This window comes from Calidris pugnax, unplaced genomic scaffold (assembly GCF_001431845.1).
Source record: "Calidris pugnax isolate Ruff unplaced genomic scaffold, ASM143184v1 scaffold41, whole genome shotgun sequence".
NCBI classification, from domain to species: Eukaryota; Metazoa; Chordata; class Aves; order Charadriiformes; family Scolopacidae; genus Calidris; species Calidris pugnax.
This window is the reverse complement of record NW_015094509.1, coordinates 10,802,931-10,828,553: the sequence shown is the minus strand read 5'-3', so window position 1 is coordinate 10,828,553 and position 25,623 is coordinate 10,802,931. Positions and strand designations below refer to the sequence as shown.

Genomic DNA, 25,623 nt, shown 5'->3' with positions numbered 1-25,623 from the left:
CAGGGGTTTTTTTTTTAATTGCTTTTTTTCCTGGGTTTTTTTTTTATTGCTTTTTTGGACATTGCATTTGTTCAATAAACTTAAAAAAAAAAAAAATATATATATATATATGTAAAAGAATCAAGCTGTTCTACATATCCCTGCAGACTTCTTTGCCCCCGATAATGCCTCAGGACTTCCCCGATCCCTGCAAAGGGTAGGTGCCAGACAGGAGGCAGCAGAATGGAAAGAACCCCCATTCCCAGGTTTCAGCCCAGGCCTGACCATGCCAGCTTTCACACCTGTGAGACAAGAGCACCAAGCACATCTGCACACATCCCCTGCAAACTGTCCCTTCAGGAGAGGAGATGGGAGGTTTTTGGTCCACACAGCTGTTATAAAGCACACAGAAATTTTAGCACCAGTCAACTAACTGGAAAATGCAAGACAGGTTCATGTCATCCTGGCTCCCAGCCCAGCTCATCAAGGCCATAGCATATTTACCATAAGCTCCTTTTAAGTTAGACGATAAGAAGGTGCACAGGGCAACTGTCTCCAATCTGGAAACCCTGGGAGAAATACGAATTCTAAACCGAGATGCTGGCCAGATGTTGTGTACAGATACACACCACAAACCATGTCGCATCCTGGCTTTCTGATCCCAAAATTGTCCAGCCCAGAGACCTGGTTGAAGTATGCTGTGACTCCAGTGTGCTATGGGAACAACACCTGCCTGCTTAGTCTTCCCTCCAGTGCAAAGTAAGAAATACGGAACTTGAAGAACACCCGCGTTTCCTTTGCTATGACAAAAGGTACAGGACCCTGCTCCAGCCACATCCAAGAGCTGGGAAAAGAGCTGAAGCTCCCACTTTGGTTTGACATAGCTGAGGAGCGCAGACTGTGATCATTTACCAGCATTTCAATAGCTCTAAAGCCTTCTCTAAGTTTATTTTACACTTACACAAATCTCAGTCCACCTATAAAGCTACTATAAAACAGATTTAGAACAGATGTTCATATAATTTGTCTTAAAACCAATGTACATAGATATGGATTCACTGGTATGAATTGAACTACTATGACCATTTAAAAAGCAGCTAAAGACAGATTCCACAGAAGCTGGACAAGTTAATGAACTTTAGATTCCAGATGATACATTTCTCTCTGTGCTTATTATACAAAGAAGTATAAATCAAAACTAGGCCTAGTGCTTGAAAACATTACTTTTAAAGATTCTAACATTAGCCCAGATTTACTACCCTCAGCATACTGCTTCACCTAGACATCACGTTTATAAAAAAAAAAAAAAAAAATATCAAAAAAACAACATGGTGACTCACAGCAAGTTTTTATTTAGTTAAAAAAAAAGTTTGGACTCCTCAGGAATTATTGCCAAAAGTAAAATTAAAAACTCAGCAACATTGTTTTTTCAATTAGATAATAGCGTTCTGTTAAAACTACAAAGAAACATAAATGTTTAACGAACAGGAAAATTACAGCCCATGTGTCTTGATATTTGTCTTTCATAGCTGACAATCACACCATTCCCAGAAGGGCAAGTAAGTCTCCAAAATGCACTTAGCCCAATCCAGTGAGCATATAAATATACAAATGACTCAAGAGTAATAGAAAATCAAAGCATTTAGACCACCAGGAAACCAGAAGATAAGATGCCCTGTGGCCCAGCCAGCAGTCCATACCAAGGAAAAAAATCTCCCATTAAAGAGGCTGAGTAATTTTACCTACTAATGAACGCAGGTTTGGGACTCTTGCAAGTTTGGGACAATTATTCTTTTTGAGCACAAGACAAATCTGAACAAGATTATACATGTTGAATGATTAAAAGAAGTTATTTTACCTTTACAAAACACTCTGAGAGGATGTAAAATAAATACTGAGAGCAGAAACAGCGAATGGCAAAATAGACTGGCACAAAATTAAATGCCTACTAGAAGTTTTATTTGTTTTTACTCAGAACCAAAATAACTTGAGCATGTAATAGTGATTAAAAAGATTAAAACAAATAGGTGACTCATTAACATTGACAAAAAATTATTAAGTATGTCAAAGTGGAACTACAAAACCAAAATCTGACACAAGGATTATATACATACAGTAAATGCCTCCTGAGGAGTAGCTGAAGTAGGCAATTACTGACCTCAAGACAGACTTTTTATACCTATGATTTCAGAGATTTCAGACAATCTTTTGTTATTAGTGCATTAAATAGCCAGTTGCCTTTTTTCTTTTTTTTTTAAACCAAGCAGAAAAGGCAGGTTCCAGCACATTTATAAAAAAAAAAAAAAAACAACACTGACATCTCAAAAAATGAGTACAATCTGGAGCTCACAACATTACTGCAGCTAACAGAGTTGATCAGAATCAGCAATTGCTTAGCAGCTTCATCGTACCAGGCCACGCTCTGTTTTGCTAAGCAGCGTGCTTGCAGCACGCATAGCACCCGAGGTTGTTTTAGCTAATTTGAAGCAGCCAACAGTAGACTTTAAAATTAAAAACAGGTCATGACAAGGCTTCCCAGGCCTGCCGCAGTTTAACCTGACCCTTAGCCCTGTGGCCCTTGTTCATTCATTGCTTCCACAGAGTTAATGGAAATGGAACAGTTAACTGAACCGATAGCACTGATTGCTGTCTTTTTCAGGCTACGAGATCTTTTACACAGACAGAAGGGAAACATGAATTCAACAATTGAGCGAACCTGGGAGTCAAGATTTCCTACCAATATTTTTAAAAAGGCACACAAAACCAAAAATATACTTTACAGAACAACTAAAAAGGAGAATTATGGAAGATACCATTATCTCCTGCTATTAGTAAAATTAAAAAAATCTACAGATATGTGTAATCTTTAAGTCTGAAGACATATTCTCAAGCTACAGGTATGTTGCAATATTTGGCTTCTCCACAGTTCACATGCACTTAACATGGTTTCTTTGGTTAAATATTTCGTAAGCAGCAGTTCTCTTCATTATGCAGTTAGTACTATCCAAGAATAGGACAGTGTCCCAGGACACCAGGATGTCTGAAATAATTACTTATCTTCTTTTAATTAGCTACTACTGTCCCAATCACTGATTAAAAAGCTAATGAAGATTCATCCCAGAATGAATTCCTAGATCAGCATTTGAAAACACTATTGTGTGTGTACACACGTGTGTGTACAAAAAAGGGCAGCTTAACTGGCTGCTCCATAATCCTGGAAAAAAAAAATATTTAAGGTAACAATCAATGGTCTGCACTGGATTAATATTTGTGAAAACATTTGACAACAAATGTCAACCGGTGTAATATCATTTCCCCTTCAGATGTCCCTGCCAGAATGAGAATGATGATGTCTCTGCTGACCCTTCCAGAGGGAAGAGGTTATGTGATCATTACAATCAAGCAAGTGACCTGGGCAAATCCTCTCCCCACTGTTCAGCTTTGATCTTCAGTCTGGTCTCAGCCTTCAGCATCAGAGAGACAACAATGTTAACAGTGAGATGTAACCGTTTGATACCCTTACTCCTCTCAGTTAAGCTTACGGTTGCAAGTTCTATGAGGTTCTGCACATTGATTTTCCACCTTCCTTGCACAGAGATGGTTTTCTGGGGAACACCCATGACAGCATGTCTGACATTTGAAAAGTGCAAGTACTAAATACCTCTAATTCCTGTTTCTCCATTCATTGCCAGATGAGTAATACTTTGGAAAACTCGTCTCAATGGATGCCCTATCAGATGCTCAGCAGTGGAAAAAAGGAAAATTTAGTAGTCTGCAACCTAATTGCCACTCAAAATTTTTAGCCCATAAAGAAAAAATTCAAAACAATTCACAGAATCACACTGTAAACCTTAAATGCCCTTTGTTTTATAGTACTAGATGCTTAAGTTAAATATTATTAAGCCAGCATCTACATTTACACAGAAATGGGAAACCAGGGCAAAACTTACTCTCAGAAAAGCCCAAGCACAGCTTCTGCCACAGAGAGTACCCAGTAGCAAGCTGGATGTGAACTTGCCTCCACTGACACACGGGAGCAGGTCTGAACCCATCCCCACCTCCAGGCTCACTCTCCCCTCAGTTATTTACCCAGAAGCTGCAGAACCAGGCTGACCCAAGTCCTCCTTTTTGTGGTCAGTCTGAGCATGCCCCAGCCCCATTTACCTGTCCCAAGTAGCTCTTGCACATACTGGGGGTGCTGGGAGCCCGACCAGCCTGACTGACGGGTAGTCATGCGGCTGGCTGGCTGGTAAGAGAGCCACAGTGACCAGCACGCTCAGACCTGCTACCAATCCTGCTCTTCATGCAACTGCAGTCCCAGCCTACGTGGGACTCACAACTGCACACAACACCAGAAGCAGCAGGGACACAACTGTGGCATTTACCAGGCAGATCCTACGTGGTCTTCATCATTCACAGGAGTATCGGCAATCTCTAAAACTCTGTTAAGTCTCCAAAGAATTAAGGCCACCAATTAGCTTCACTAATGCACTAGAGCCATTAATCTGCAGTTCTATGGTGATACTTTTTTTCTGCATGCTACAGAAAGAATAACTTTCCGGCCTATAAACGCAGAAATGAACCCTGGAATTATCTTGACACCCTGCAAAGGGGATGCTCCCTCCTCCCCACCCCATACGCCCCCCAACCTCCGTTCAGCCCCCAGGGTCCCCTCGTGATGGCTCTGGGAATTGGGTGGTAACAGGAGCAGAGTGGCATAGAAAGGCAGGGACACGCATTTCCTTCTCCAGAGGTTCTAGTATAAGCAGTTCTGTCTTTAACACCTGCCATTTAATTGCACCCCCTCTTCATATGAAGAACCCAGACCAAAATAAAATGGATGTTAAAAATAACCTCCAAGAAGAGATCAGGCTCCTCTCAACCCAACACTCCCCTGAGCTAGTTCTATAGCTGCACCAAGCAGCTCCCCTGACGCAGCTGAGAGGGTGGAACGGAGGCAGGAACAAGTGGCCACAGCCTGCTTAAATCGGTACTACCTCTGAAAAATGCATGTGAAATCATGCCTTATCTCTTCTGACCGATGGGAGTTTGTGGAAGCAAGCAGGCAAGACCCAGCTTAGGCAGAAAGACTAAAGGGAAAGACGTTGGGGGGAGATATGCCCGCTATCTTAAGGATAGTCTCCCCTTCCAAGCTCTTCAATTAGCATCAGAATCAAACGACTTGCTCTTTAGCATTTTCACCTGCCTGTCCACCTTCCTCCCTTAAAGCAGCACCCCTGTCCCTGCTCCTCCCTCCACAGAGGGACACTTGCAGGCAGCCCCTGCAGAGCAGTTATGCAGCTGGGTGTACCACTTCCCCAGAAAACACGGCAAATCCCACCGAAGGATAAGACAGGAACATACATTTCCACGCTTTCTATATCCCCTCAACTGCTTGGTCCTCTATATCAGCACTTTTACTAGCACAAACCCCACAAAAACATGTCCAATGACACTGACAAATTAACTGACCTCGAAGTAATGAGCTTCCCTCTCCAGTTTTGCCCATAGGGAAGATCTGTTTTTAAGTAAAAGAAAGGCCATGTGGAGGAGAATAATGTTGTACTCTCTGGATTAGGTTTTAATTGCATATAATTAGAGCCTACCAAAAAATCCAAAAAACAACAACAACAAAAAAAACCCTCCCATGCAAACTCCCCCCACCAGCCTAATATCTCATTCCACCTGGTCATCTTTTCCGAAAACAAATGTATTTGTCTTCTCACGTTACACTTGTGTATAGAGAGCCCAGGGGATTTCTTTACTTTTTATTTCCTTTTCAAACTCTTACCTACCACCTATGAATTTTCTAAACACCTTAACCAGAAACAGATCACAAGCATACCTGCAACGGGGGAAGTGCTGTTACTTGAGGGTACATGCTCTGCAGTGCCCTTATGTTCCTCACAGTGGTAACAGCAGCAGCACTACACAGAGCAGGGGATGAAGGGCATTAATGCTCCAGTCTCAGTAGCTTACACCTATGCCATACTGTTCCTGTTGGGAAGGAAGGATAGTCCTGTAGCTTAGTAGCGTCCTAGACCCAGAGGGGAACCACTTTTGCCCTAGTTTCTTACATGAGTTAGGTTTCCACTGCACTGTTTTTCTGTTCCAAAACTGACCGTGGTAAGAAGTTGCTCCTTCTCCCTGTTCCATATTCCCCTCTTGCTCTGCTGCAGCCTAGTTTCTGACCCTTGGCTGAAATTACTGGCAACTTAGTTCAGCCATGGAGTAACCTGTGAGTCCCTTTCACCTTCGCGCAGTTCTGGAACTGCCCGTTGCTTTGGGATGCCCTCTGTCACTGCTTCTTGTCAATTCTCGGCTCTTTCGAAGTTAATCTGGTTCCCCTCCCAACTCAATGACTGCTCGTTCAGCTGCTCCTCCCTGCCTCGCAGGCATCCCTCAGGGCTCTGTCCTTATTCCCTTCCTTGCACTTAAATCATTTACTGCTCTTATCTGGCCACCTAAGGCATTAGTTCCCATCCCCGCTCAGATGAACTCCCAAACACCACTTTGTTCCCAACTCCTGCCACAATCCGTTTAATTTCACGTTAGGAACCACCTTCGTGCTATCCCGCTGGCAGCTGATGTTTGAAAAGGCCAGGACTAAAATTGTTTTGGTTTTTTTTTTTTTTTAATCTTTCTCCTCTGAACCCTCCTGTCTCTCCCCTATCAGGGCAGCCAACTCCGGCTGCTTTCTTTTGTTGGATAATCTCTTTTCTTTCGCTCCTTGACAGGCAGGCTGTCACCAAGCCTCTCTCTCCTCAGTCCCACGTCTCCCAACACAACACCAGGCTCCTCCTCTCCGCCTCCTTTGCCACAAAGGCTCCGGGGGAGCCCAACAAGGGCTGGCACCCGAGCAGCGCCCGGCCCGGCCCAGAGCAGGCTCATGACGGGGCGCTCCCACCTGCGCCGGGGCTGCAGTAAAACACACCTCGGTCTCCGCCATCCCCCGCCCTCCATCTTCCTTGCCCCGTTACTCTCCCCGGCCGCCTCCCGCGGAAACACTTAAAACAACCCGAGCAGGTAAAATGGCCTTCCCGCCTGGCCGCCTCACGGCGGCTCCTCGGCGCCGCCACAGCGGCAGGCAGCCGCCACGCTCCCGGCCAGGCCCCGGCCCTCACGCCTCGCCGCCATCGCGGGAAGGCCGACCTTCCCCCTGCTCATCCTGAAGAGTATCTTGACTTGAAATTCTTGGGAAAGAGTTCTTGAGCTGGATTGTCCACTGGAGGCTTTGCTCTGCAGGGAAGTTTATGTTCATACGTAGTTTGCTGGCTGTTTTTTACAATAATATTTTATGACCCAGAGTCAATATAAGGCTTACGATTCTTTTCATTTCAGGTGTATGTAACTTGTAACTTGGTTAGTATTTCAAGAATGAGAATGAAAGAATCTTTTTTCCTACTGAAAAAGGATTTGGTCTAATTCTGGTGAAAAACAATAGAGTGTCATTGTATTACCCAGATGATGAGCCAGAACTCCACGATTTTTCTATTATTTTCTAATTTTGTTTAGCTGTGGTGAATACTAGGAAACTGGAGACTGAGAGAAGGTAAATTTGAGGTGACTAATGCAACAATATATAACTATTCATTGACAAAAATCATACGATTCTTCTCTTTCTTTTTCCTTTTTCTTCTTCTTTTTCCCCCAAAGTGCAAAAATCCATGAGAGTGTTGCCATTTTAACCCTCAGAAACTCCAGCAGATGATGACAGCTTTCCGGAGTCCATGCAGCTTCAAGATAAATGTTCTGTTACAGCAGGCAAAAAAAAAGAAAAAAAAATAATAAAGGAAAAAAAAATCTTATTTTAAAAATAAGAATAATATATAAAAAAAAAAAAAAAAACACAAACAACCCAACAAAACAACCGGCAAGCCCCACAACCAGATGGAAAGCGAGGTGGGGGGCAGCGAGCCGCAGCCTTGTCCTGGGGCGCTCCGGGAGTTGCTGTGCCTCCCGCTCCGGCGTGGCTCTCGGGAGGAGGGAGACAGGCCCTGGCGGCAGGTCCGCCGCCGCCACCGGAGAGGGGGGGGAAGGCGGCCGCGGCGGCCGGCCCCGCGCAGCGGGAGCAGCGGCGTGCCTGCGATCACTTACTTGTCCGTCTCTTGTGACATGTTTGATCCAATGAACTCTCTCCCCTTTTCCCGGTGCCTCCGTCTCCCTGGCGGAACTGGACTTTCAGGTCTGTGCAGGTGAAGGTGTGTGTGTGTATGTGTGTGCGTGTGAACGCCCGGGACGGCAGAACCAGAGCTACTGGTAATTCTGCTTTCCTTCCCCCCCTCTCCCGGCTCCACAGCCAGCCGCCGAGGTAGGACAGGTAGAGCCCCCTCCCCCTGGCATGTGGGGAGCTGCGGGCGAGGCGAGGCCGGGCTCGGCGCGGAGAGCGGCCGGGCCGGGCGCGCACAGGTAACTTTCCCGAGCGGCGCCGGATTCTTTCACTAAAGGAGCGGGGCAGGGAGGGACGAGCCGCCCGCTGATTGGGCGGCGCGGCCCGGCAGGTGCGCTGCCATTGGAAGAGGCGCGCACAGGTAAAGGCCGCCGCCGAGCTGCAGGTAACGCACCTCGCTGAGGGGAAGGGAGGAAGGCGGGGGGGGGGAGAGCAACCGGCGCTGCTGAGGCGGGCGCGGGCCGTTCCGCCGTCAAATCGACCGCTCTCCCTCTGCCCGCCGCGGAGGGAGCGGGACGGGCCGCGCTGAGGAGGCGAGGCGAGGCGCAGGGCCGTCGGTGTCGCGCTCGGCCGCCGCCGAGGTTAAGGAGAGGCCCCCCGGGGCCGAGCAGGGCGGCGGGGGCCGCTCCTCAGAGGGGCGGCCGCTCCGCGGTGTGCCGGCTGCGGGCCGCCGGGAAGGAGTCGCCGTGACCAAAATCCGTGGCTGTCATGAGGTGGTGCCCGGAGAGGCCTGGGCCCTCGCAGGACAGTTTCGTAGTTAGGCTTTTTTATTATTGGGTTTCAGGGCTTTTTTTACTTTTTGTTGCCAAACCGGCCAGGTTTGAGGTCGGTGAATGTCTTGGCGCAGGAGGCGTCTGACGGAAGAGGGATGAAGTGGTGGCAGATGATACCTGCTGCGTGGGTCTGAGGGCTGGCAGTTGAGCTTGGGGTGTGCGGGGGTGAAAGGTCTGTTTTGTCAGCAGGGGAAAGATGGAGAGAATATGGGAAAGCTGGAACAGGGTGTTTACTGAGGAAAGCTGCCAAGTGGACAGAAAGGACCACGCCATCAATCTGTCAGTCGCCCTTCAGTCCCATGCACCCTGCCGTGGGCCAAAGTGGGCTTACAAGGGACAGGAGCGGGCTGTGTGGGCATCAGCTCTGCCCCTGATGAGGAAGGTGAGGAAGAGGGCTTCTCCCCACATGGGGTGAGTTTGAGAAGAGAGGGTGGAAGAGAGAATTCCGTCTGCTCTCACCCATTCTCAGTCCCCGTTCCTCCACCAGAGACAGGTCAAGACCCCACTAATTCTTCCTGCTGCCTCCTATCCTCCGGGAGACCTCTTCCTGTATTAGGCATCCAGCTAACCTCTGCTGTACAAATGTACGTGTAAAGAATGCACCATTATGTGGGGCAGACCGTTATATTACTTAGTGATCTTTGCAAGAAAATTAGCTGACTGGTGGCAAAACTATCAAATTTATACTGTCTTAGGTGAAGGCATTTTCCATGTTCTACCTTTGATCTCACCTGGCAGGAGAATGTAGTAGAAGGGATGCTCACAGAAATATGTATCTGAATAACCAAGTATATATGTATACATATATTTAGATATAAAAAATCATGTAGCATTACAATCTGAGGCCTGATCTTCTTTTACCTACTCCTGCAGTTGAAATCAGACTTGACTCTATGTAGTCTTTGGTTTTATGGGATTGCAATCAGGTACAAATATCTATTACTGGGTCTCAGGCCTTATCTGTATTCATAGTAACTAACCAAATTAAGCAAATTCAGTATAAATCAGGTTTAAGTCATATTAAAAATAGTGCCTTGAAGATTTCCATCACTTTAACTAAACAGAATTAGAAAAATACTTTAGCTAGATTAATGATGCTTTGATTGAGCACAAGATATTAATTAGCCCTTCTCATCCTTCATTCACCAGTCACAGGAAAGAAAGAATCTGTAAATCCAATCAGAAGTTCCTAATGTGGCCTGAATTTTGAATAACAAATACTGGTGTTGAACTTGCAGGCCGTTATTCATAACAATGCTTGTATGAATTATTTTGTATAATGCATTTCGAGGCTTCAGAAAACACAGAAGAGAAACAGAGTAATTTATTCTTTACAAATAATGCAGTTGTTTTGAATACAGAATTACTATGTAATCTTAAAACAAGCTGAGCCTCTCAGGCACATTACTGTGAGATACTGGGAATTGTTTTGGAGGAATAGTAGTAGAATGCTATAGTAGTTTAAGATAGTGAAGCCCCCCCATTAACTGCAGAAACGATAAGGTTTCTTTCCCAAATATTTGTTACACTGAAAGAAACTTTGAGGCCTGAAAAGGTTACCTGTTTGAGCACCATCAATAGGATTAACGCCCATTTGGGTATCCTCTTTCTCTTTTTTAATTTTTCAATTATGAGAAACATTTGGATGTTGGCTTCCCCCCTCTCCCCCCGTTTTTTCCTGTATGAAATATGTAGGAAGAAGGAGAGGAAGATCAGTGATGAGCACTTTTGAAAATGCCACCTTCCCCAAGGTAGAAATGCTGCTGATGTGTGATTTTACAAGAAAGAGAACTGCATTTGATGCCATCTGCAGTCCTGGACCAAACCCAAACTGTAACTCAAACTGAAATGGAGTTTGTTGTTCTAGTACTGGGTCAAATACAAAACTGCCTTTAGCAGCCTGCTCTCAGGAGAGGTTCTCTTAGAATGAGGTAGTCGGGAGACCGAATTACTGCTCGCTGTCTTACATGGTGTTCCAAGGTCAAAGTTAGGAATATAAGTGGAAAATGCAGTAATGAACTCTTGATTTGAGGTTGTTGGAGATGACAACTGCTATTTAGTTGGGACTTGCTTAGATGGAAAAATAAACCCTGAAAATGGTTTTAACTAAGGTAGGTAGGCACAGGTCTCATCGTTTTCTGGATGAGCCTTTTGCTTCAGACTGCAGACTGGAATCAAATTGAAAGTGTCGGCGTCTACCTCCAGCTGAGCAGGTCAAACAAGTCCTACCTAATCCAGCCTGATGCTCATTCTTCATGATCTACAAGATTATTATAAACTAATCTTGTAGTCATTGAAAAATCAGCTAATGTTATTTCTGGCCAGACCAGTCTTTCTTCCTGTAGAATAAAGGCTGTGTAGAGCAAAAATGAAATAGTCATGTAATGCATTATTGAAAAGCTAGGACTTACTTGTCTTGGAGTGTACAGGAAAAATTTAAAATAGTAAACTACTGTTTTTCATACTGTGTTTACTTCTTTCTTTGCACAGCAGCTGATATTTGTGTGTGTGTGTGTGTGGCATTGTAAGGATTCAGTGTAGAATTCAACTGTCTGAAGCTTTACCTCATGTTTACACTATTTACTCCACAGCAGCTAGTGTCAGTGTTGTTTGGACTTGCCAGCACTGGGTAGAGGAAATAGAGTGTACAAATAAGGCTTAACTAGGCTTACTAATTGCACTAAGTACCTAAAATATCTTTCAGAAAACTATTAAAAGAAGTCTGTGCGATAAAAGATGTTAGATATTTATGTCAAAACAGTGTTGTAAAGCAGTTCAGTGAGAGAGCAGATGTTTGAAAACAACTGGTTTCAGTAGGCAACGATTACCACGTATTTTTATTTGTATCTTTCTGTCATTGATGGCTGTTGAAAGAAAACATACTCTCTCACAGCAAGTTCAAAGACAACCACCTACCTACTAATTTTGTGATATGCAACATTTACTGTTAATCCTCCCCATAGCCTTTCTTTTGTAGCCATCTTCTGTATGAAAATATATTTATTGGAATTTGTGCAGACCTTGATCCTCAACTGACTTATATGAAGCTGTCATGTACATCAAAATAATCTTTTAAGATTTCAGTGCAACCCTCCTGTACCCCAAATAGATCATTCTTATGCTCTAAGAATTAATTACTCTGCACTGTTGGCTTTAAGAAAGTAATTCTGAGTAGCCAAGATCCTGATAATGGTTTACTTCTAATGCTTCACAATGAAACTATATAAAAGTCCTAGCAGAATAGAAAAAATGTTGTCATTTCCGGCAAGTACTTGTGGATTTCTGTCGTGCTGCCTGGGATCTGCAATTTTTGCTCCCCAAACAGGTCTGCTGGGAGCCCTTTAGCAACCTCCAGCTCTCGGGTGTCACATACGACAGCCGCAGTTCAGCGGTGTGGAGGACCATGGAATATCAAGCATTTCCTGGCCACAGGGTAAGGTGTGGAGCAGAACATGGCACTTTCTATTTGAAATGCTGATTTGCATTTCTTTTAGATTCATCGAAGCCGTATGGAAACATGTAAGGAAAAAAAAAAAAAAGGAAGGGCTTTATTTTTGTTTTGCTCATTGTGAGTGTAGAATTCATGGTTCTGCAAGGTGTCAAAGTTACACCATGACTCTGCCGTATATCTTCAAGGCTGAACTTAGGCAGTGTGGCACACACAATGTTGTTTCAGGTTAAAACATGAGAAGTCATTTTTAGCGATGAAAATAGGTCACATGATGGAAATCCTTTTGGGATTGAGACATTGAGACAGCTAAGAAGGTGGCAAAGTCTGACAATAGATTGGAATATTAGGTTTATACTTGATTAGCAGACATTAAAGTACCAATCCATTTAATAAAGATTACTCACGGTTTTGGAACCAATTCAATAGAATTTAATATAGAACGATAGCTTTTCTGCAGATGCTTTGATCTACCTGATAGCGTTTTTTAGTGATTCACTCAAGCATTTTGAAACATTGGGAAAATACAGTTAGGTCACCTAATGACAGTAATTTTGCTTTTAGTATAAAACCATAGTGTGAAAATGAATAAGAAGGCGTCTCTGAAAGACAATTTAATGTGATCTGGGATCTGGGACTCTAGAAATATGTTAAGCTGACATTAAAATTGTGTGATGTCATTATGGGGCAGAGCTAGAGAACCTCAATAATCTGACCTGCAAGAAAAATGTTAAGAGTGCATCTTCCTGAAGCTTTGTCCAGCTTCCTGTGTTAATCAATAGGATCTTTGCATCATCATAGAACCAAACTGCAAATTTATAGACACATTTTGAGTAATCCTAATTTGACCTATTTTTGGGATGAAAGTAAAATGCTATTAGTTTGTTTAGGTTTTGAATAGTTCCAGGGGAATGTAAGAAGAAAATTGTCCTAATACCCATATATCCTTTTTTTTCCCCCTTTTATTACTAGGATATATACCTTAATATACTATTACTATATTAAAAATATCACTAGAATATTTTTTATTTGCCAGTAGTAGTTTAAAACTAACTTTTTCTCAAAATTAAAGTTTCAAAGTTTCCCCACACACACTCTTTCTCCCCTCTTTTCTCCTTTCTAACACAAAATTCCCTCCACTGTACAGAATGAGTCCACTGCTGTTCTTGGTAGGGCAGTGGGTGCCAGGGGGAGGTGGCCTTCTCTAAATTCCACGGAGGGGTGGACCGAAGGGCTGTCACTGGGGAGCGGGGATGGCCAAGTCTGTATTTGCCACTGTGGCTACTGCTCCCAGCTCTCATCAGTCAGTTCTCCAACCGTTATGACTTACAGAGCATCATTTTAAAGGAATCTGAAATAGGGATGTGATCAACATATGGAAAACCTAAGAGCTTCAAATGTCTTGGCATGGATCATAAGCATATAAAGAGTTTTAAAAAATTCAGAAGCTCCACAGGTCTGAAATACTGCACTGCAATAATAAGCATTCTAAAACCAGTAATGAATGTGTCTCTTTTTGCTCTAACAGTCTGTCCCAAAATAGGCATAAGCGTTCCAGCATGCAGAAGGTGAAGGATGGCATATAAACAATTGCTTGTTTACTTTTCCCACACTCAGGAACTAGAGTAAATGCAGCCCAAAGAATCCACAGAAACACTTTTCAATCGGAGCAGCAGGAGTTGGGAAACAAAGCTGTGGAGTATCATCCCGTTCACTTAAAATCAATGCGGTTTTCCCTCAAAATAGGTCAATACTATAATCAAATAGCAAGGTACTTACTTAAGAAATCACAGCAAATGGAAAAACTGCTGTCAGAATCTGCTGAATAAGAGGTGGGGTTGACAGCCCCCAGGCTGTGGCTCCTTTATCCTCGTGTCTGCCCTCAGGAGCAGGCAAATGTTATTTTATTTGAAGGGCAGAGGATAAAGAGGATTGTCTGGTGGCACAAAAGGAACCAGTGTTGGAGCCAGGAGATCTCTGCAGTGCCTTGTTCTATGGAAAGGTCACTAGACCATGTGTCTCTGTGTTTCTGTTTAAGCTTTGTCAGTTCTGCTTTTAGTACCTTTAGGGACAGGTTTAACGGTGTCACTTTCTACTATTTGTTGCTATTCTCTTTTGAAATAGAGGAGCATTTCAGAAGAAAGCCTCCTACTGGTTTCGTTCATAAACATAAAGGCACTATATAATATTACTCCATTAGGCTTTTTGGGCAATGTAGGATCAGAGCTTGTTGACATAATCTTTGGCCTTTCTTAGGGCTTGGGTTTGGTTCTTTCGGTGGTCGGGAGCTTCAAGATCATTTAGTCCATGGCTTGGGGAAGACCCCAGTTCTAGATCCCCTGCAGCTGCTTCGTCAGCCTGTCCTATCGGGTTCACCATCTCAGTGATACTGTGTTTATACAATGCACATGCCCTGCATGCACCTACAAGCCTGCTTTATCTCTACTCAGACTGCTGCGAAAGTAGATTTTGCTGTTCCTCAGCTGCTGGAAGGACTTCCCTGACACCTAGGGAGATGTGATAACTACTCTACCTCGTTCTGCCCCAGAGTTGTGGGACAGCCAGGCCCAGTGCATCACTTTGACGTGCTGGTTCCCAGTTCCTTCACACCTCATTTTTCCTTTGTAGTACCTCTGTTACCCGTGTGCATTATTACACTGCCTGATCCACTATTGACTTTTTTCACTGTTTCTTAATGCAGATTGGAGTTACCACGCGATTCCAACTCCTTTAGCTGTGTTCCATGGCTGTAGCACGTGCTGCTTTATAACCCTACCTTTGTTTCTCTGAGTCCCTTGTTTAAGAGAAGGATTAGACAAAACATCCGTGTTTTCTCAATTTATTCAGGATGCAGAAACTTCTTACCATGTCATGCCCTAGACGCTGTGTGTAAATAGGAGTTGCACTGCAGATTTTGCTTCCTTTGTTTCAGTACAGAAAGCAAATCTCTCAGAATAAGCAGATTTACAACATACGTTAGTTTCGCTTATATTTTTGTTTCTTTTCTGTTTTCCCAAGTAAGTGGAAATCTTAGCTTCAGGAAGAAGCAAGGTGAAAGTATTCTGCAGTGAAGTTTTATGTGGCTCCAGGACAGACACGCAGAGTATTTGCTTGACTCTGTTTGACTTGAAAACAGTACCTGGAGATGGCTGTTTGTTTACATGGAGTGTTTGGGTGTGAGGGGCAAAGCAGGCAGATTTACATTTACATTTCTTTACTGCTTTTTTCTCTAGCTCCCACACATGAGCAATAGCCCTGCGGGGAAGGGTGGGGGCGAGATGTGTGTGCTGCTCCTCATTTCACTATAAACTTTGCTCTGCGTACGAGGACTTCTCAGGGGAAGGCAAGCTCTTCTTTACCATCGTTGGGGGGATAAATCACTCCTCTGCATAATCAATACCGCGGTTAAGATGCTTGGGGAAGGAGGCAAAATCATATACTTGGGCTGCGGGGTTCCAGAGTGAAGGAGGTGCAGGAGGACACAAGGTTCAGGAAACCTGTGTGAGAGGGAGGCCAAGCTGACACCCCGCAGTCTCCTAGCCCCAAGGCGAAGACATTTGGTATCGTGTTGCTCAAGCTCTCACAGCCCAGGCACCAACTGCCAGAGACAGTTCCTGACCTGTGAAGCTTTCACAGGAGGTGTGCGAGGAGGCAGACGTGGGGAGGGAGGTGGGTGCTGCACCTCTCCATTTCATACGTGAGGCTTTTGAGCAACAAGAGTTGCCAAAGGTTATGTGGGGAATCTGTGCAGAGCCAGGAATTTATTACCCCTTGCCCAAATCTCAGGCTGGTGCCAGATGCAGACAGGTAGTTTGCTGGATGCTCCAGCCTCACTCCTGGAAAGTACACTTGCATTCCCAGTGAAACCAGTGAGTTCCCCAGTGTGGAATACATTGATGTTTAGACTGCACGGGCAGGGATTACGTGTTTTGACAAACTCATGCTGGAGTGTTGAGTGCCTTGTGGATTCTTAGCCCCCGAAACATCATCATGCCTAACTGCTCGTTAAACCTGCTGCCCAGCAGAATCCCTCAGCCCTCCTGGGGGCTTGCCTGAGAGAGTGCAAGGTGCCTTTCATCAGTCTAGCCTTGGCCTTTTGTTTTTTGTTTAAACCGCTAACAAAAGTTAAGGTAGAGTTTACCGGGCCAAAACAATTTAGGGTGAATTGCACTCACAAAATAGACAAACTGCATTTGAAATGTAGGATTTTAAACCCAAATGTCTTTATCTCATTTTATCAGAGCTAATTGGTTCAGCCTATGTGCAGCATAGGTTAAATTTTAAATGTTGCACTGATAACTCTAAGCTGACATCAGTATCTACACAAGACAACTGGTGGTGTGGTAGCATAGTTGGCTTCAAGGACAGGTCTTACCTTGAGCAGAGTGGAGTCCATTTGTTGTCCCAAAAGTACATTCTCACCAGAGCTTTATAACTCCTGATGAAACCTTTCTCAGTCTTATGTATGTATGAAGTGCAGGTGGTGGACACTGAGCTTGGTACCATGACGCAGTGGAGCAGGAAGTAATCCCGTCGTGGGGATTTCCGTGGTATCCCCCATCACAGTGATGAGCAGGCAGCAACTTGAGAACCAAACAAGACACAAGAGAATGTTAGAAGGTCCTGTCACCCTGGCTCTCCTGAGATGCTGTTTGTAAGGTGAGGTGGGATAACTGCATGCTTCCACCCTCCTTACAGCGAAGTTGAATAAAGCACACTTTGTTGAGATTCCCAACAGATAAATGCATTAGAGTCACCAGTGGTTGGCTTAGCCCAGTAGAAGAGCACGCAGCTGCCCAAAAGGGTTTTCTATCTTTCTCACCCTAGGTCATGCATTTCTGCCCTCTTGTGTCACAGCAGCAGCCTTGCTCTTTCATCTTCCTGAAAACTGGTTTGGTTTGGTTTTTCTTTAATAGGGGTAGTTTCCAGCCAGATAAGTAGACTGGTTTGACCCCCTAAAACGCCATTCCCAAACTGTGGGAGTGCTGGAGCCAACAAAAGGCAGGGGACGGTAGGTGTAGGGCAGGCCCACCTCTTTTGGCAGCAGCTTGGTTTTAGCTTTGAGTTAAAGTGATTGTGAAAGTGCATGCAAAGCAGTCTTTTCTGTTTGGGGTGAATGAAAGCCTTCCAGGTGTAAGCATGGGGAATTAATTACAGCATTTGCACAGCCCAGTTCTCTTGGAGTCTCACACATGGCTGGCTCACACGACGTCTCTTGGCACTAGAGAGATGTGGCATCACCAACAGCTCTGGCAACATCTGTTTCTTGAACCTTTCAGCTTTCTCCAGCGGCTGGACTGGTGGAGAATTTCTGCAAGTCAAGAGGATCCACAGCATCAGCATCAGTGAAGCTTCTGAACTCCTAGACGTGTATGGATAAGCGCAGCTACCTGATCAAGAAGGTATTTTATAAGTCATGGGTGAAATGACTATCTTTTCTTCAAAAGATGTATGTGTAGAAGGTGGTGTGCCTGGTTTTTATAGAAGAATTGTGAAGAATGTCTATCATTCAAGTTTTCCTTTACACTGCATCTCCATTCTTTGGTTTGGAAGTGACTTCACAGTTGGCTAGTGCTCAAATTCTGTTATAATTCTGGGACTAAATTTGATGCTTTCGCCCTCCAAACCCAGCTTTGCAAGATAAGGGGTGAGGAGGGGGCATTTCTCCTTTATCTGTCCTGTTCCCTTTGGGGTTGAGCTTCCATCAGGGCAGGGAGGGGGAAGGGAGACCAAGGATATCTGAAAATCTTCAGTGTAAACAAGGCCAATTATAGACACACCAATTACCTTAGTGTAAACAGCCAATCACACTATAATGCAGAGAACCTTTTGAGCCTGAGGAGGGTGCTTTGAAGTGCCTCTGCTCAGAGATTGCCTATTAATGCAGAGAACTGCACCACCAGCAGCTGTTGGCTGCTGTGAGTTTGGTGGCAATGACAATGGAGCTGGGCAGATGGGGAGTTGGATGGCTTGATATGATGATGCAGTAGTTAAAATTCCAAGAGCAATGAGGCAGTAGCCACTGGCAACCTGGCTGTAGGCTTGCCTGTATCAGCCAACATATATCGTTGATGGCAGTGTGAAGGAACTGGAATTTTTTGTGACAGACGTGTGTAGTCATTGCTTTTGTGTCCAGGAAACTGCTTAACCTGCACTTTACTAACCAGTCACTTTCCCAGTAAGTCTGCAACTTCCTCTGGCTTTAGGTCTCTTTAAGCCCCAAGTGTGATTTTCTCCTCCAAAGCACCGTACCACTCGTTTGGCAGGCCCCATCCTGTGGTGGATGGAGAATCTTTCTAATTTTGTGAGTTGCTGATCAGGCCCCGTAGGGTTGAATTCAGTTTCTTTGCAAGTGGATGCTGCTACCTGCATAGAGCCGAGGGCTGCAGGAGGTTCCTCAGCCCTGGTCTTTGCTTCTAGAAGGGGAATCAAGCACAGTGATTTCTTCACAGGCTCTTCTCCCCTGCCACATGCCAGCTCCCCTCCTAAAGTTCCAGTGACATTCTCTGCACACAGCCCCTCTTTGGTTTGGGATCGACGTGGTTTTGTCCTCCTGCGTTCAGCAGACCTGTGTCATCCACCTCTGGGCATGACACGTCAGTGAAATAGGGGCAGATGTTTCTCCTGGATGCCCAGAAGTGAATTCTAGTTTTGTAGCAGTACCTGCATGATTTCTCACATTTTCTGTGAAAAAATACAAGTCATACCCAGGTTAACATCAATGTGTCTAACTCCCAGCTGGGAGAGGATTATGCCAATTTAGGTTAATAGCTGCCAACTAATAGACACGCAGATACTCTTCAATTGGTTTAATTTATGTCTGCTGGCCCTGACAATTGGAAGAAAAGATAAACACACAAAAAGCATTCAAAGCTTGGGGTGTTATGATGCTAATTGAAAAGTCACCAAAGGAAGGCTGCTCAGTGTGTGGGAATCTCAGTGCATGAGATTAGTGGCTAATTAGTGGCTGGGAGCTGGAGTGCTCTCCTCCCAGCTATCTGGCCCTGAGAACAGGCCCCTTGGCCCACGCAATCAATTCCTGCCCCTGACCCCAGCAGTGAAGCTCCCATTGTGAACCACAGACAGTGTGCTGATGGGAGGACACAAATCATGTGGGCACTGTAGCAGGCTCTTCTAAGGTGCACAGAAGCGGCGTTGGAGATCCTGCTGTCTGGGTGGCTTGCTGTGCCCTGAGCCACGGCAGAGATACAGGCATTTGAGAACTGAGCTCTTCTTTCTTTTTTAACAAACGCTCAAGTCTTGTTATCTTACTTTCTGCCTCCTCCGTGCCGTGTTTGCAGCAGATGACAGAATACACTCCGGAGGCCCTGAGCTTCAAACCCTGCTTTGAACTCTGAAGTGAACACGTACAGGTGGTGGCACCCCCTTCCTCGCATCGTGTTTTAGAATCATGACATTTAAAAAATAGAAGTTTCATCTGTCTGTCAGTGTCCCGGTATTTCCCTCTCAAGCATTTCCCTGATGTACAAATGAAGTATAAGAATCAGAGATTTAAATAATACACTTCTGTCAACCTAAGAGGTTGGCCTTTAGAAAAAGGGAGACATGCAGAATTGTAGGAATTGGTGTCACTGATGCATCACTGACACCACTGAACTAATCAGGCCTTTGTTTGATTAGGCACAGGTCTATTTTTCTCAATTCTTTTGCATTCATTTATGAGAATCCCTTATTTATTTCTTCATTTAAGAAGGTTATTTTGTAACACTGAAGAGTTACATGTTTTCTTCTTTTCCCCACATTTGCTCTTCCAAATCTGAGACAAGTGTAAACAGAGCTTTAAACTACTGCACACCCTGTTGATTAAACTAACTGGTATTGAACCTCACTCAGGCATCCAGTGGCAATACCAGGGTGGTTCACTTCTGAACATTACAGAAGCTAGAAAACTTTCTTTCCATGTCACCAGGTCTGAGTAACAGTTTTGCTCAGGCTGACATGACAGCCCCAGACAGTCAGCGCTGCCGTGGATCAAGCCAGCTTGCAGTGCAGCCTCCAGAGCCCAGGTGCTCCAGGAATCTTAATAGCCTATGTGGAGCAACAAATTCCTGAAACCTTGCTCTTCGTTCAGTAAATGTTTGTCAAAACAGGAATGAGAGATACAGGAAAAATCAGCATTTTCTGGCCAAATTATTTCCAGCTGGTTCTAGGTGGGTATTAGTAATGCAGCTGTCACTTTTCACATGATGGTTTTTAAATGGACACCCTTTTATTAGTCATCTTTTAAGATACCTTCCCTTTTATCTTAAGCAGAATACCTGTGGGTACCATTAGTGATGGTTTCAGGTACTACTGGGCAGTAACATTAAGATGCCCAGTGGGAGCTGGTCAGTGCAGTGACTGATGCAGCTACAAGCTGAAAGACACTCCAGGCCGTAGCCTAGTGAGGAGCAGATAAGAAATCTGTGAGGTGAAAAGGAGGAAGAATCCCAAATCAACTATATTCAGCTTGTGAAGGGACCACTTTTTACTTGAAGAGCTTTTAAGAAGAATCTTAAGAGAACACTCTGGCCTGGTGGGCAGGTTGCCCCTACCAAGACGCTGCCTCCTCCTGGGAGACACAAGGGAAAATATTTGCCCTTCCTCCTGGCCAAACCGAAACAGCCCCTTCTCCTTCCCTCCCAATCCCTGCTGCCAGGCTGGGGGCATGGCCCCATCACAAGGGCATCTCAGATACTGCAGGTGGGTGTCAGCAGACCACGAACAGTCCATCCATCTCCCCGGAGTGTGGAGGAGACTCTGGGAGAGGGAGTCATCCACGTAAAGATCTCCAGGTGCTCTGTCTGATCAGTTCCTGTACTGCAGAGTTCTCTGGGGTTCCAGTGTGCTGTGTGCGAGGGGAGAAGGTAGGAGAAGAAGCAGCACTCTTCTTCTGTACTTTTTCCTTCTATAAAGAAACTCGGTCAATTGTCCCACCTCCTATCACTTGTGCTTCTCAACAGGCTGGGAGACAGGCAGGTCTGGAGAGGCCTGGCAGCCTGCTTCAGAAAGTTATTTCTTTTATCCCCTTGCAGGACATCCTTTTCTTTTAATGTTTTCTGCACAGTAAAGAGAAGAAAAAGGGTGAAGAAGCTAATGAGAAGGAGCTGCAGATTCCTGTGGGAATCTAAGTGTGGTACATTGGGTCTGCAGGAGCCCAAAGCTGTGCTCAGCTCCATGAAACCTGGTAGCTCAGCTGTAAATCCCAGGATTTCTTCTGGTTTCTGAGCCAATCCCTCAGCATTTAGAGAAGGTACTGGACTGAGCTGAAGTTCTGCAAGCATATCTGATCTCAAGTCAGCTAAAATCCCCTAAAAATCATATTAAAGCACTATCCTGTTCCAAAGAAAAGTGCTAAACCTCAGTCTGGAGTTTCTGTTAAGTTAAAACCACAAATGCTTCTTCAAAAAAGTATAAAATGTAAACACTTTTTCAAATAATGTATAAATTCCACTTTGCTTTGCACATGGTCTCTCTAATAACTGATTTCTCCAGGTAACTTCCAAAATAAAACTCACCTATTCAAAAAAAAATAAATCACCTATTAAAAAATTTAAAGATCATCTATTCCAAAATCAAATTCAATGTCTAAGGTGACATCTGGGGGATCTACAGAAGTCTGGTTTACCTGGGGTAAAGCTAAGGTGAGAGACAGGTCAAAATCAAGCTTGCCATGGAGGCTATCTGCAACCTTTGTGGAGAAGGATTACCATCTTGCTCGGGAGATCATGTTTCTGTTATTATCAATAACAATCAACAATCTGGTTTATACCATTTACTCTCCCCTCTTTTTTAGGCTCTCTCCTCTGACAGCTGGGAGACTCAACACGACACAGGGTGAAGCTACCATGAGACTCAATCGTGTCATTGAATCAGAAGTGTCCTCAGATCATATCACAGGCTGTGACAATGTGTAGGCACCACGGTCCCCACCGCAAAGCACTTAGAGTCCAAGCCAGAGAGCCTGTAAGGAGGGGGGTCATAGTAAAATAGGAGTGTCTGTGCTATTTTGAATGTTGTGCTTTATGGCTGTATTTTTTCAATAAAGCCCATTTTTCATTTTATTGCATTTCGATGTACGAGCATATGAAACCTTGCAGATGTTCCAGTAAGAGCGGGCTGCCTCTCTGTGCATCCTTCTGTGGGGAAATGTCTGTTCTGTGCAGTTACCCAGGAGGACTGAGCTTTATGAGGGAGCAGTTTGGTCTGAGCTGCTTTCCCTTTTTGGCCTGTTGAGAGAGCACTAAGGGGGCAAAGCCAGCCCCCCTTACAGCCTCGCCAGGCCACAGCAAGGGGCTGCTGCCTGTGGCTGTGTGCAGACACCCTCCTGCTCCACAGGAGCCCATCCCGTTACGCTCAGCAGAGCAAGTCTGAACGGGGTGAAATGAAGAGGAAATGCCAGTTCCAGCCCTCCCAGATGGTTCCGGGCTACTTTGTACGCTAACTTTTTCAGCCTCAGGAGGTTTTGCATATTAATTCCTCACCAGCCACAAACTGCTTTTGGATCAGCGCTGCGCTGCCGAGATCTTGGAAAGCCACCCCACCGGAGTGATTCGGGAGACGTGAGCTCCGCTGTGTTTATGGGGCTGCCTGCTCTGCTCTCCTGTTTTGGTAATCCTCTGCTCTCCTGCAGGTATTAACACGCACAAGAAAGCTTCGTCACAATAAACAATAAGCCAAACACGCTGCTTTTTTTTTTTTTTCCGTCCATCAAAGATACCATCGTAGTTTTAAATCAGTCCTAGCAAAAAAATCATCCGTGGGGCTGCAGAAAGGTCAAAGGTTTGCCGGTTTAGGATTTCGTGGGAATATAGGCTTGTTTGGACTCGGCCCAAGAGCTTCGTTTACCAGTTTGACAGGTAACAATTAGCAAGTAATAGCTCTGCCGGCTGGAATGCGGCTGCGAGGGCCAGCGGGCGCTGGGTTACCTGGTGGGCAGGTGTGGGTGCAGCGCCCAGATAGGTATGTGCATGCACAGCATTCCTGGGAATCAGCTTTCCCTTAAAGATGCAGCGATGACTGCAGGGCACAAAAGGGCTGGGCTTAGCCCAGGCTCCCAGACGTTGAGCTGTTTGCAAGGCAAAGAAGTAAAGTAAATAGTGGAAGAGAAGAGGAGCTGAGGAGAGGGCTGTGAGAAACAGCTGCCTCTTTTTTTTCCTTGCACAGAGATTTTTGATTCTTCTCTGAGAATCTCAATAACGGAGAATTCAGTGTGATTACAGTGTCAGGGGGGATAAAAAAAAGAAGGGGAATGCTGAGATAGGGCAGAGCAGATGTGAGGAGCAGCTTGTGTCTGTCTGGAAGTTAGGTGGGAGGGTGGCCAGCGGGGCTCAGGAAGGGTCCGTGAGGATGTTGTGTGTGTTGCTCCCCAGCACAGGCACAGCAGAGCCCAGCAGCTCCCTGGGCACGGTATAAATGTGAAGTGGGGAATCCCTGTATCAACTGGTTTAGAAACGGTTAAACAGCTTATGTGCAGTTCCCCTCAACTCTGCCATTAGCAAGAATCCAAGCCTCATGAATTTATCGAATTAATCCACTTTATCTGTGGCAAACGGCCCCATTTCCAGCTCCTGCAGCAGTCAGGGAAGATTCCTGCATCAGCCCCTCCCAACTCAAGTCCCTAGAGGGAATCTGGTATAAATTATGTAGACAATCAAGGACTTTGCAGGTGTTTTTAAGATGTTTGATTTTTATTTTTTTTTTTTTTCACCACAGCAGGCAACCCTTCTGTTTTAGGAACAGAAAGGTTTGCTCATTCTTTTCATATTTTGTTCCCATTTGTGAAGAGGCTTCTGTGTTTGTGTATTTCCACGTACGTGTTTCAGACTTGACAATTGAGCTATTGTGTGAGGGCGGAGAAGCCACATCCTCCTTCCTGGGCTCTGCATTTTCACCTGCAGAGTTGGAGCAGCGAGTCCCATATTATTAGCCATGAGAGACACGGATGATAAGTAATGCTAGTTATAAACATGTGTGCTATTATAGATACGTATTTACTTATATCACACAGTAATTCCTTTGAAACTTATTTCACTAAGATGGCAAAGGATTTTGTATTTTTAATAAAAATCATGTCTTTTTTACTTATAAATGGCTTCCCTGGCTAAAAGGACTTTATCCTTGGTGTGCTAGTTGATGTCATTTGAGGAAGAAGAAATCCAAGTATAATTAGAGACCATTTTCCTTGATCTTAAAGGACCCAGCATCACTTTGAGTCATTAAGCATTATTTGTACACTGTTATTTAGTATGACCTTCATTAAGAGGCAGTCTCTTTGCTCAACAGCGTATTGGCCAATAAATGGTCGTTAAGCCTGACTACTGGCTGACACAATAGCGAGGGTTGTTCTTATTCTCACAAACTCCTCACAAGCTACAAGCAGGCCCTGCAGAAGCAGGGAGACATCTCTGCACTGCGGCCCCAACCACAGTGAAAATACAACCCTTTCTCAGAAAGTGCTGAGAAACACAGGACAAGCCCCTTCCCCCAGCCCACAGCCGCTGCCTAAGAAGGTGCAATTATCTCTCCTGGCTTGGACCAGAGGCTGCAGCACCTCCGGGAGCCCCTGCCCCGGGCACTTTGGGAAGAAGTGAGCAGTGCTCTTCCCCTTCCAAGCATCCTCCGTTCTGCAGCTCGGACTTCCTCAGCTGGAGCTTGGATCTTCCTCCCCACATTTCACACCTCTGAGTCAACGCTTCGTTTCATGAACCTGTCTGACCGCCGCTTGAACCCCTGTAGACTTGTGACCTCCATCGTGTTATGCAGCCTTGAGCCCCACCAGTTATGACATTCTTCAAATAGTCATTTTGTTTGTTATAAACCACGTTTCTGGTCATGGCATTTGGCAGCTACAGTACTGTGTGAAACGGCGGGCAACCCGTTCCTTCTGTCTCCCAACCTCTACATCTTGCAGAGTCCTGTACGTTTTGGTGTGTCTTCCTACCGTGGCCATTTTGACCTTGTAGCATCCCCCATCGCCTCCCCTTTGGGTGTGGAGGACAGGAACTGAATGTGGTGTTGAAGACCTGGGGGATTTGCCCAGTGGTGGAACAAAGCTTTCTGTTCCTCACATTCCTGATGTTGCTTCAGCCCTGCTGAGTGTGGCAGCAACCCCAGCGCACCAACCAACACTTTCATCAGACTTCATGGTCACAGTAGTCATGCTGCATAAGCACAAATGCCTCTCAGAGTCAAGTGAAGAACTCCCTCCTGCAGCTTTCTGCCCACCTCTAGGCTTTGTGTCCCTGCACAGG

General features: G+C 45.0%; 1 protein-coding gene and 1 long non-coding RNA gene across 7 annotated transcripts in view; one reads left to right on the top strand and one right to left on the bottom strand.

Moving 5' to 3' along the window:
• GRHL2 (grainyhead-like transcription factor 2) overlaps positions 1-8,366 on the bottom strand; it is a 69,544-nt gene extending 61,178 nt beyond the window's left edge. Inside the window, exons 1-2 of one of the 4 annotated variants that reach the window (XM_014965542.1) lie at positions 8,077-8,364; positions 5,825-5,976 (exon numbers count right to left, since the gene is read on the bottom strand). Coding sequence is in view for 3 of the 4 variants with exons in the window: in XM_014965544.1 (XP_014821030.1) it covers positions 8,077-8,096 (20 nt within the window). In the remaining variant the exon portion in view is untranslated. Of the gene's footprint in view, positions 1-5,824; positions 5,977-8,076 lie in introns of all 4 variants that reach the window. The other 3 variants (XM_014965544.1, XM_014965541.1, XM_014965540.1) reach the window with 3 other exon arrangements.
• On the top strand, positions 8,303-23,051 carry LOC106902226. Of its 3 annotated transcripts, XR_001414452.1 has the most exons (4): positions 8,419-8,534; positions 16,851-17,029; positions 17,650-17,772; positions 22,167-23,051. It is a non-coding gene; the product is annotated as an uncharacterized LOC106902226 (long non-coding RNA). The 3 variants fall into 3 exon arrangements; XR_001414454.1 differs by lacking the exons at positions 8,419-8,534; positions 16,851-17,029 and adding an exon at positions 8,303-8,388; XR_001414453.1 differs by lacking the exon at positions 16,851-17,029 and having other exon boundaries at positions 8,399-8,534.
• The last annotated feature ends 2,572 nt before the right edge of the window (positions 23,052-25,623 follow it).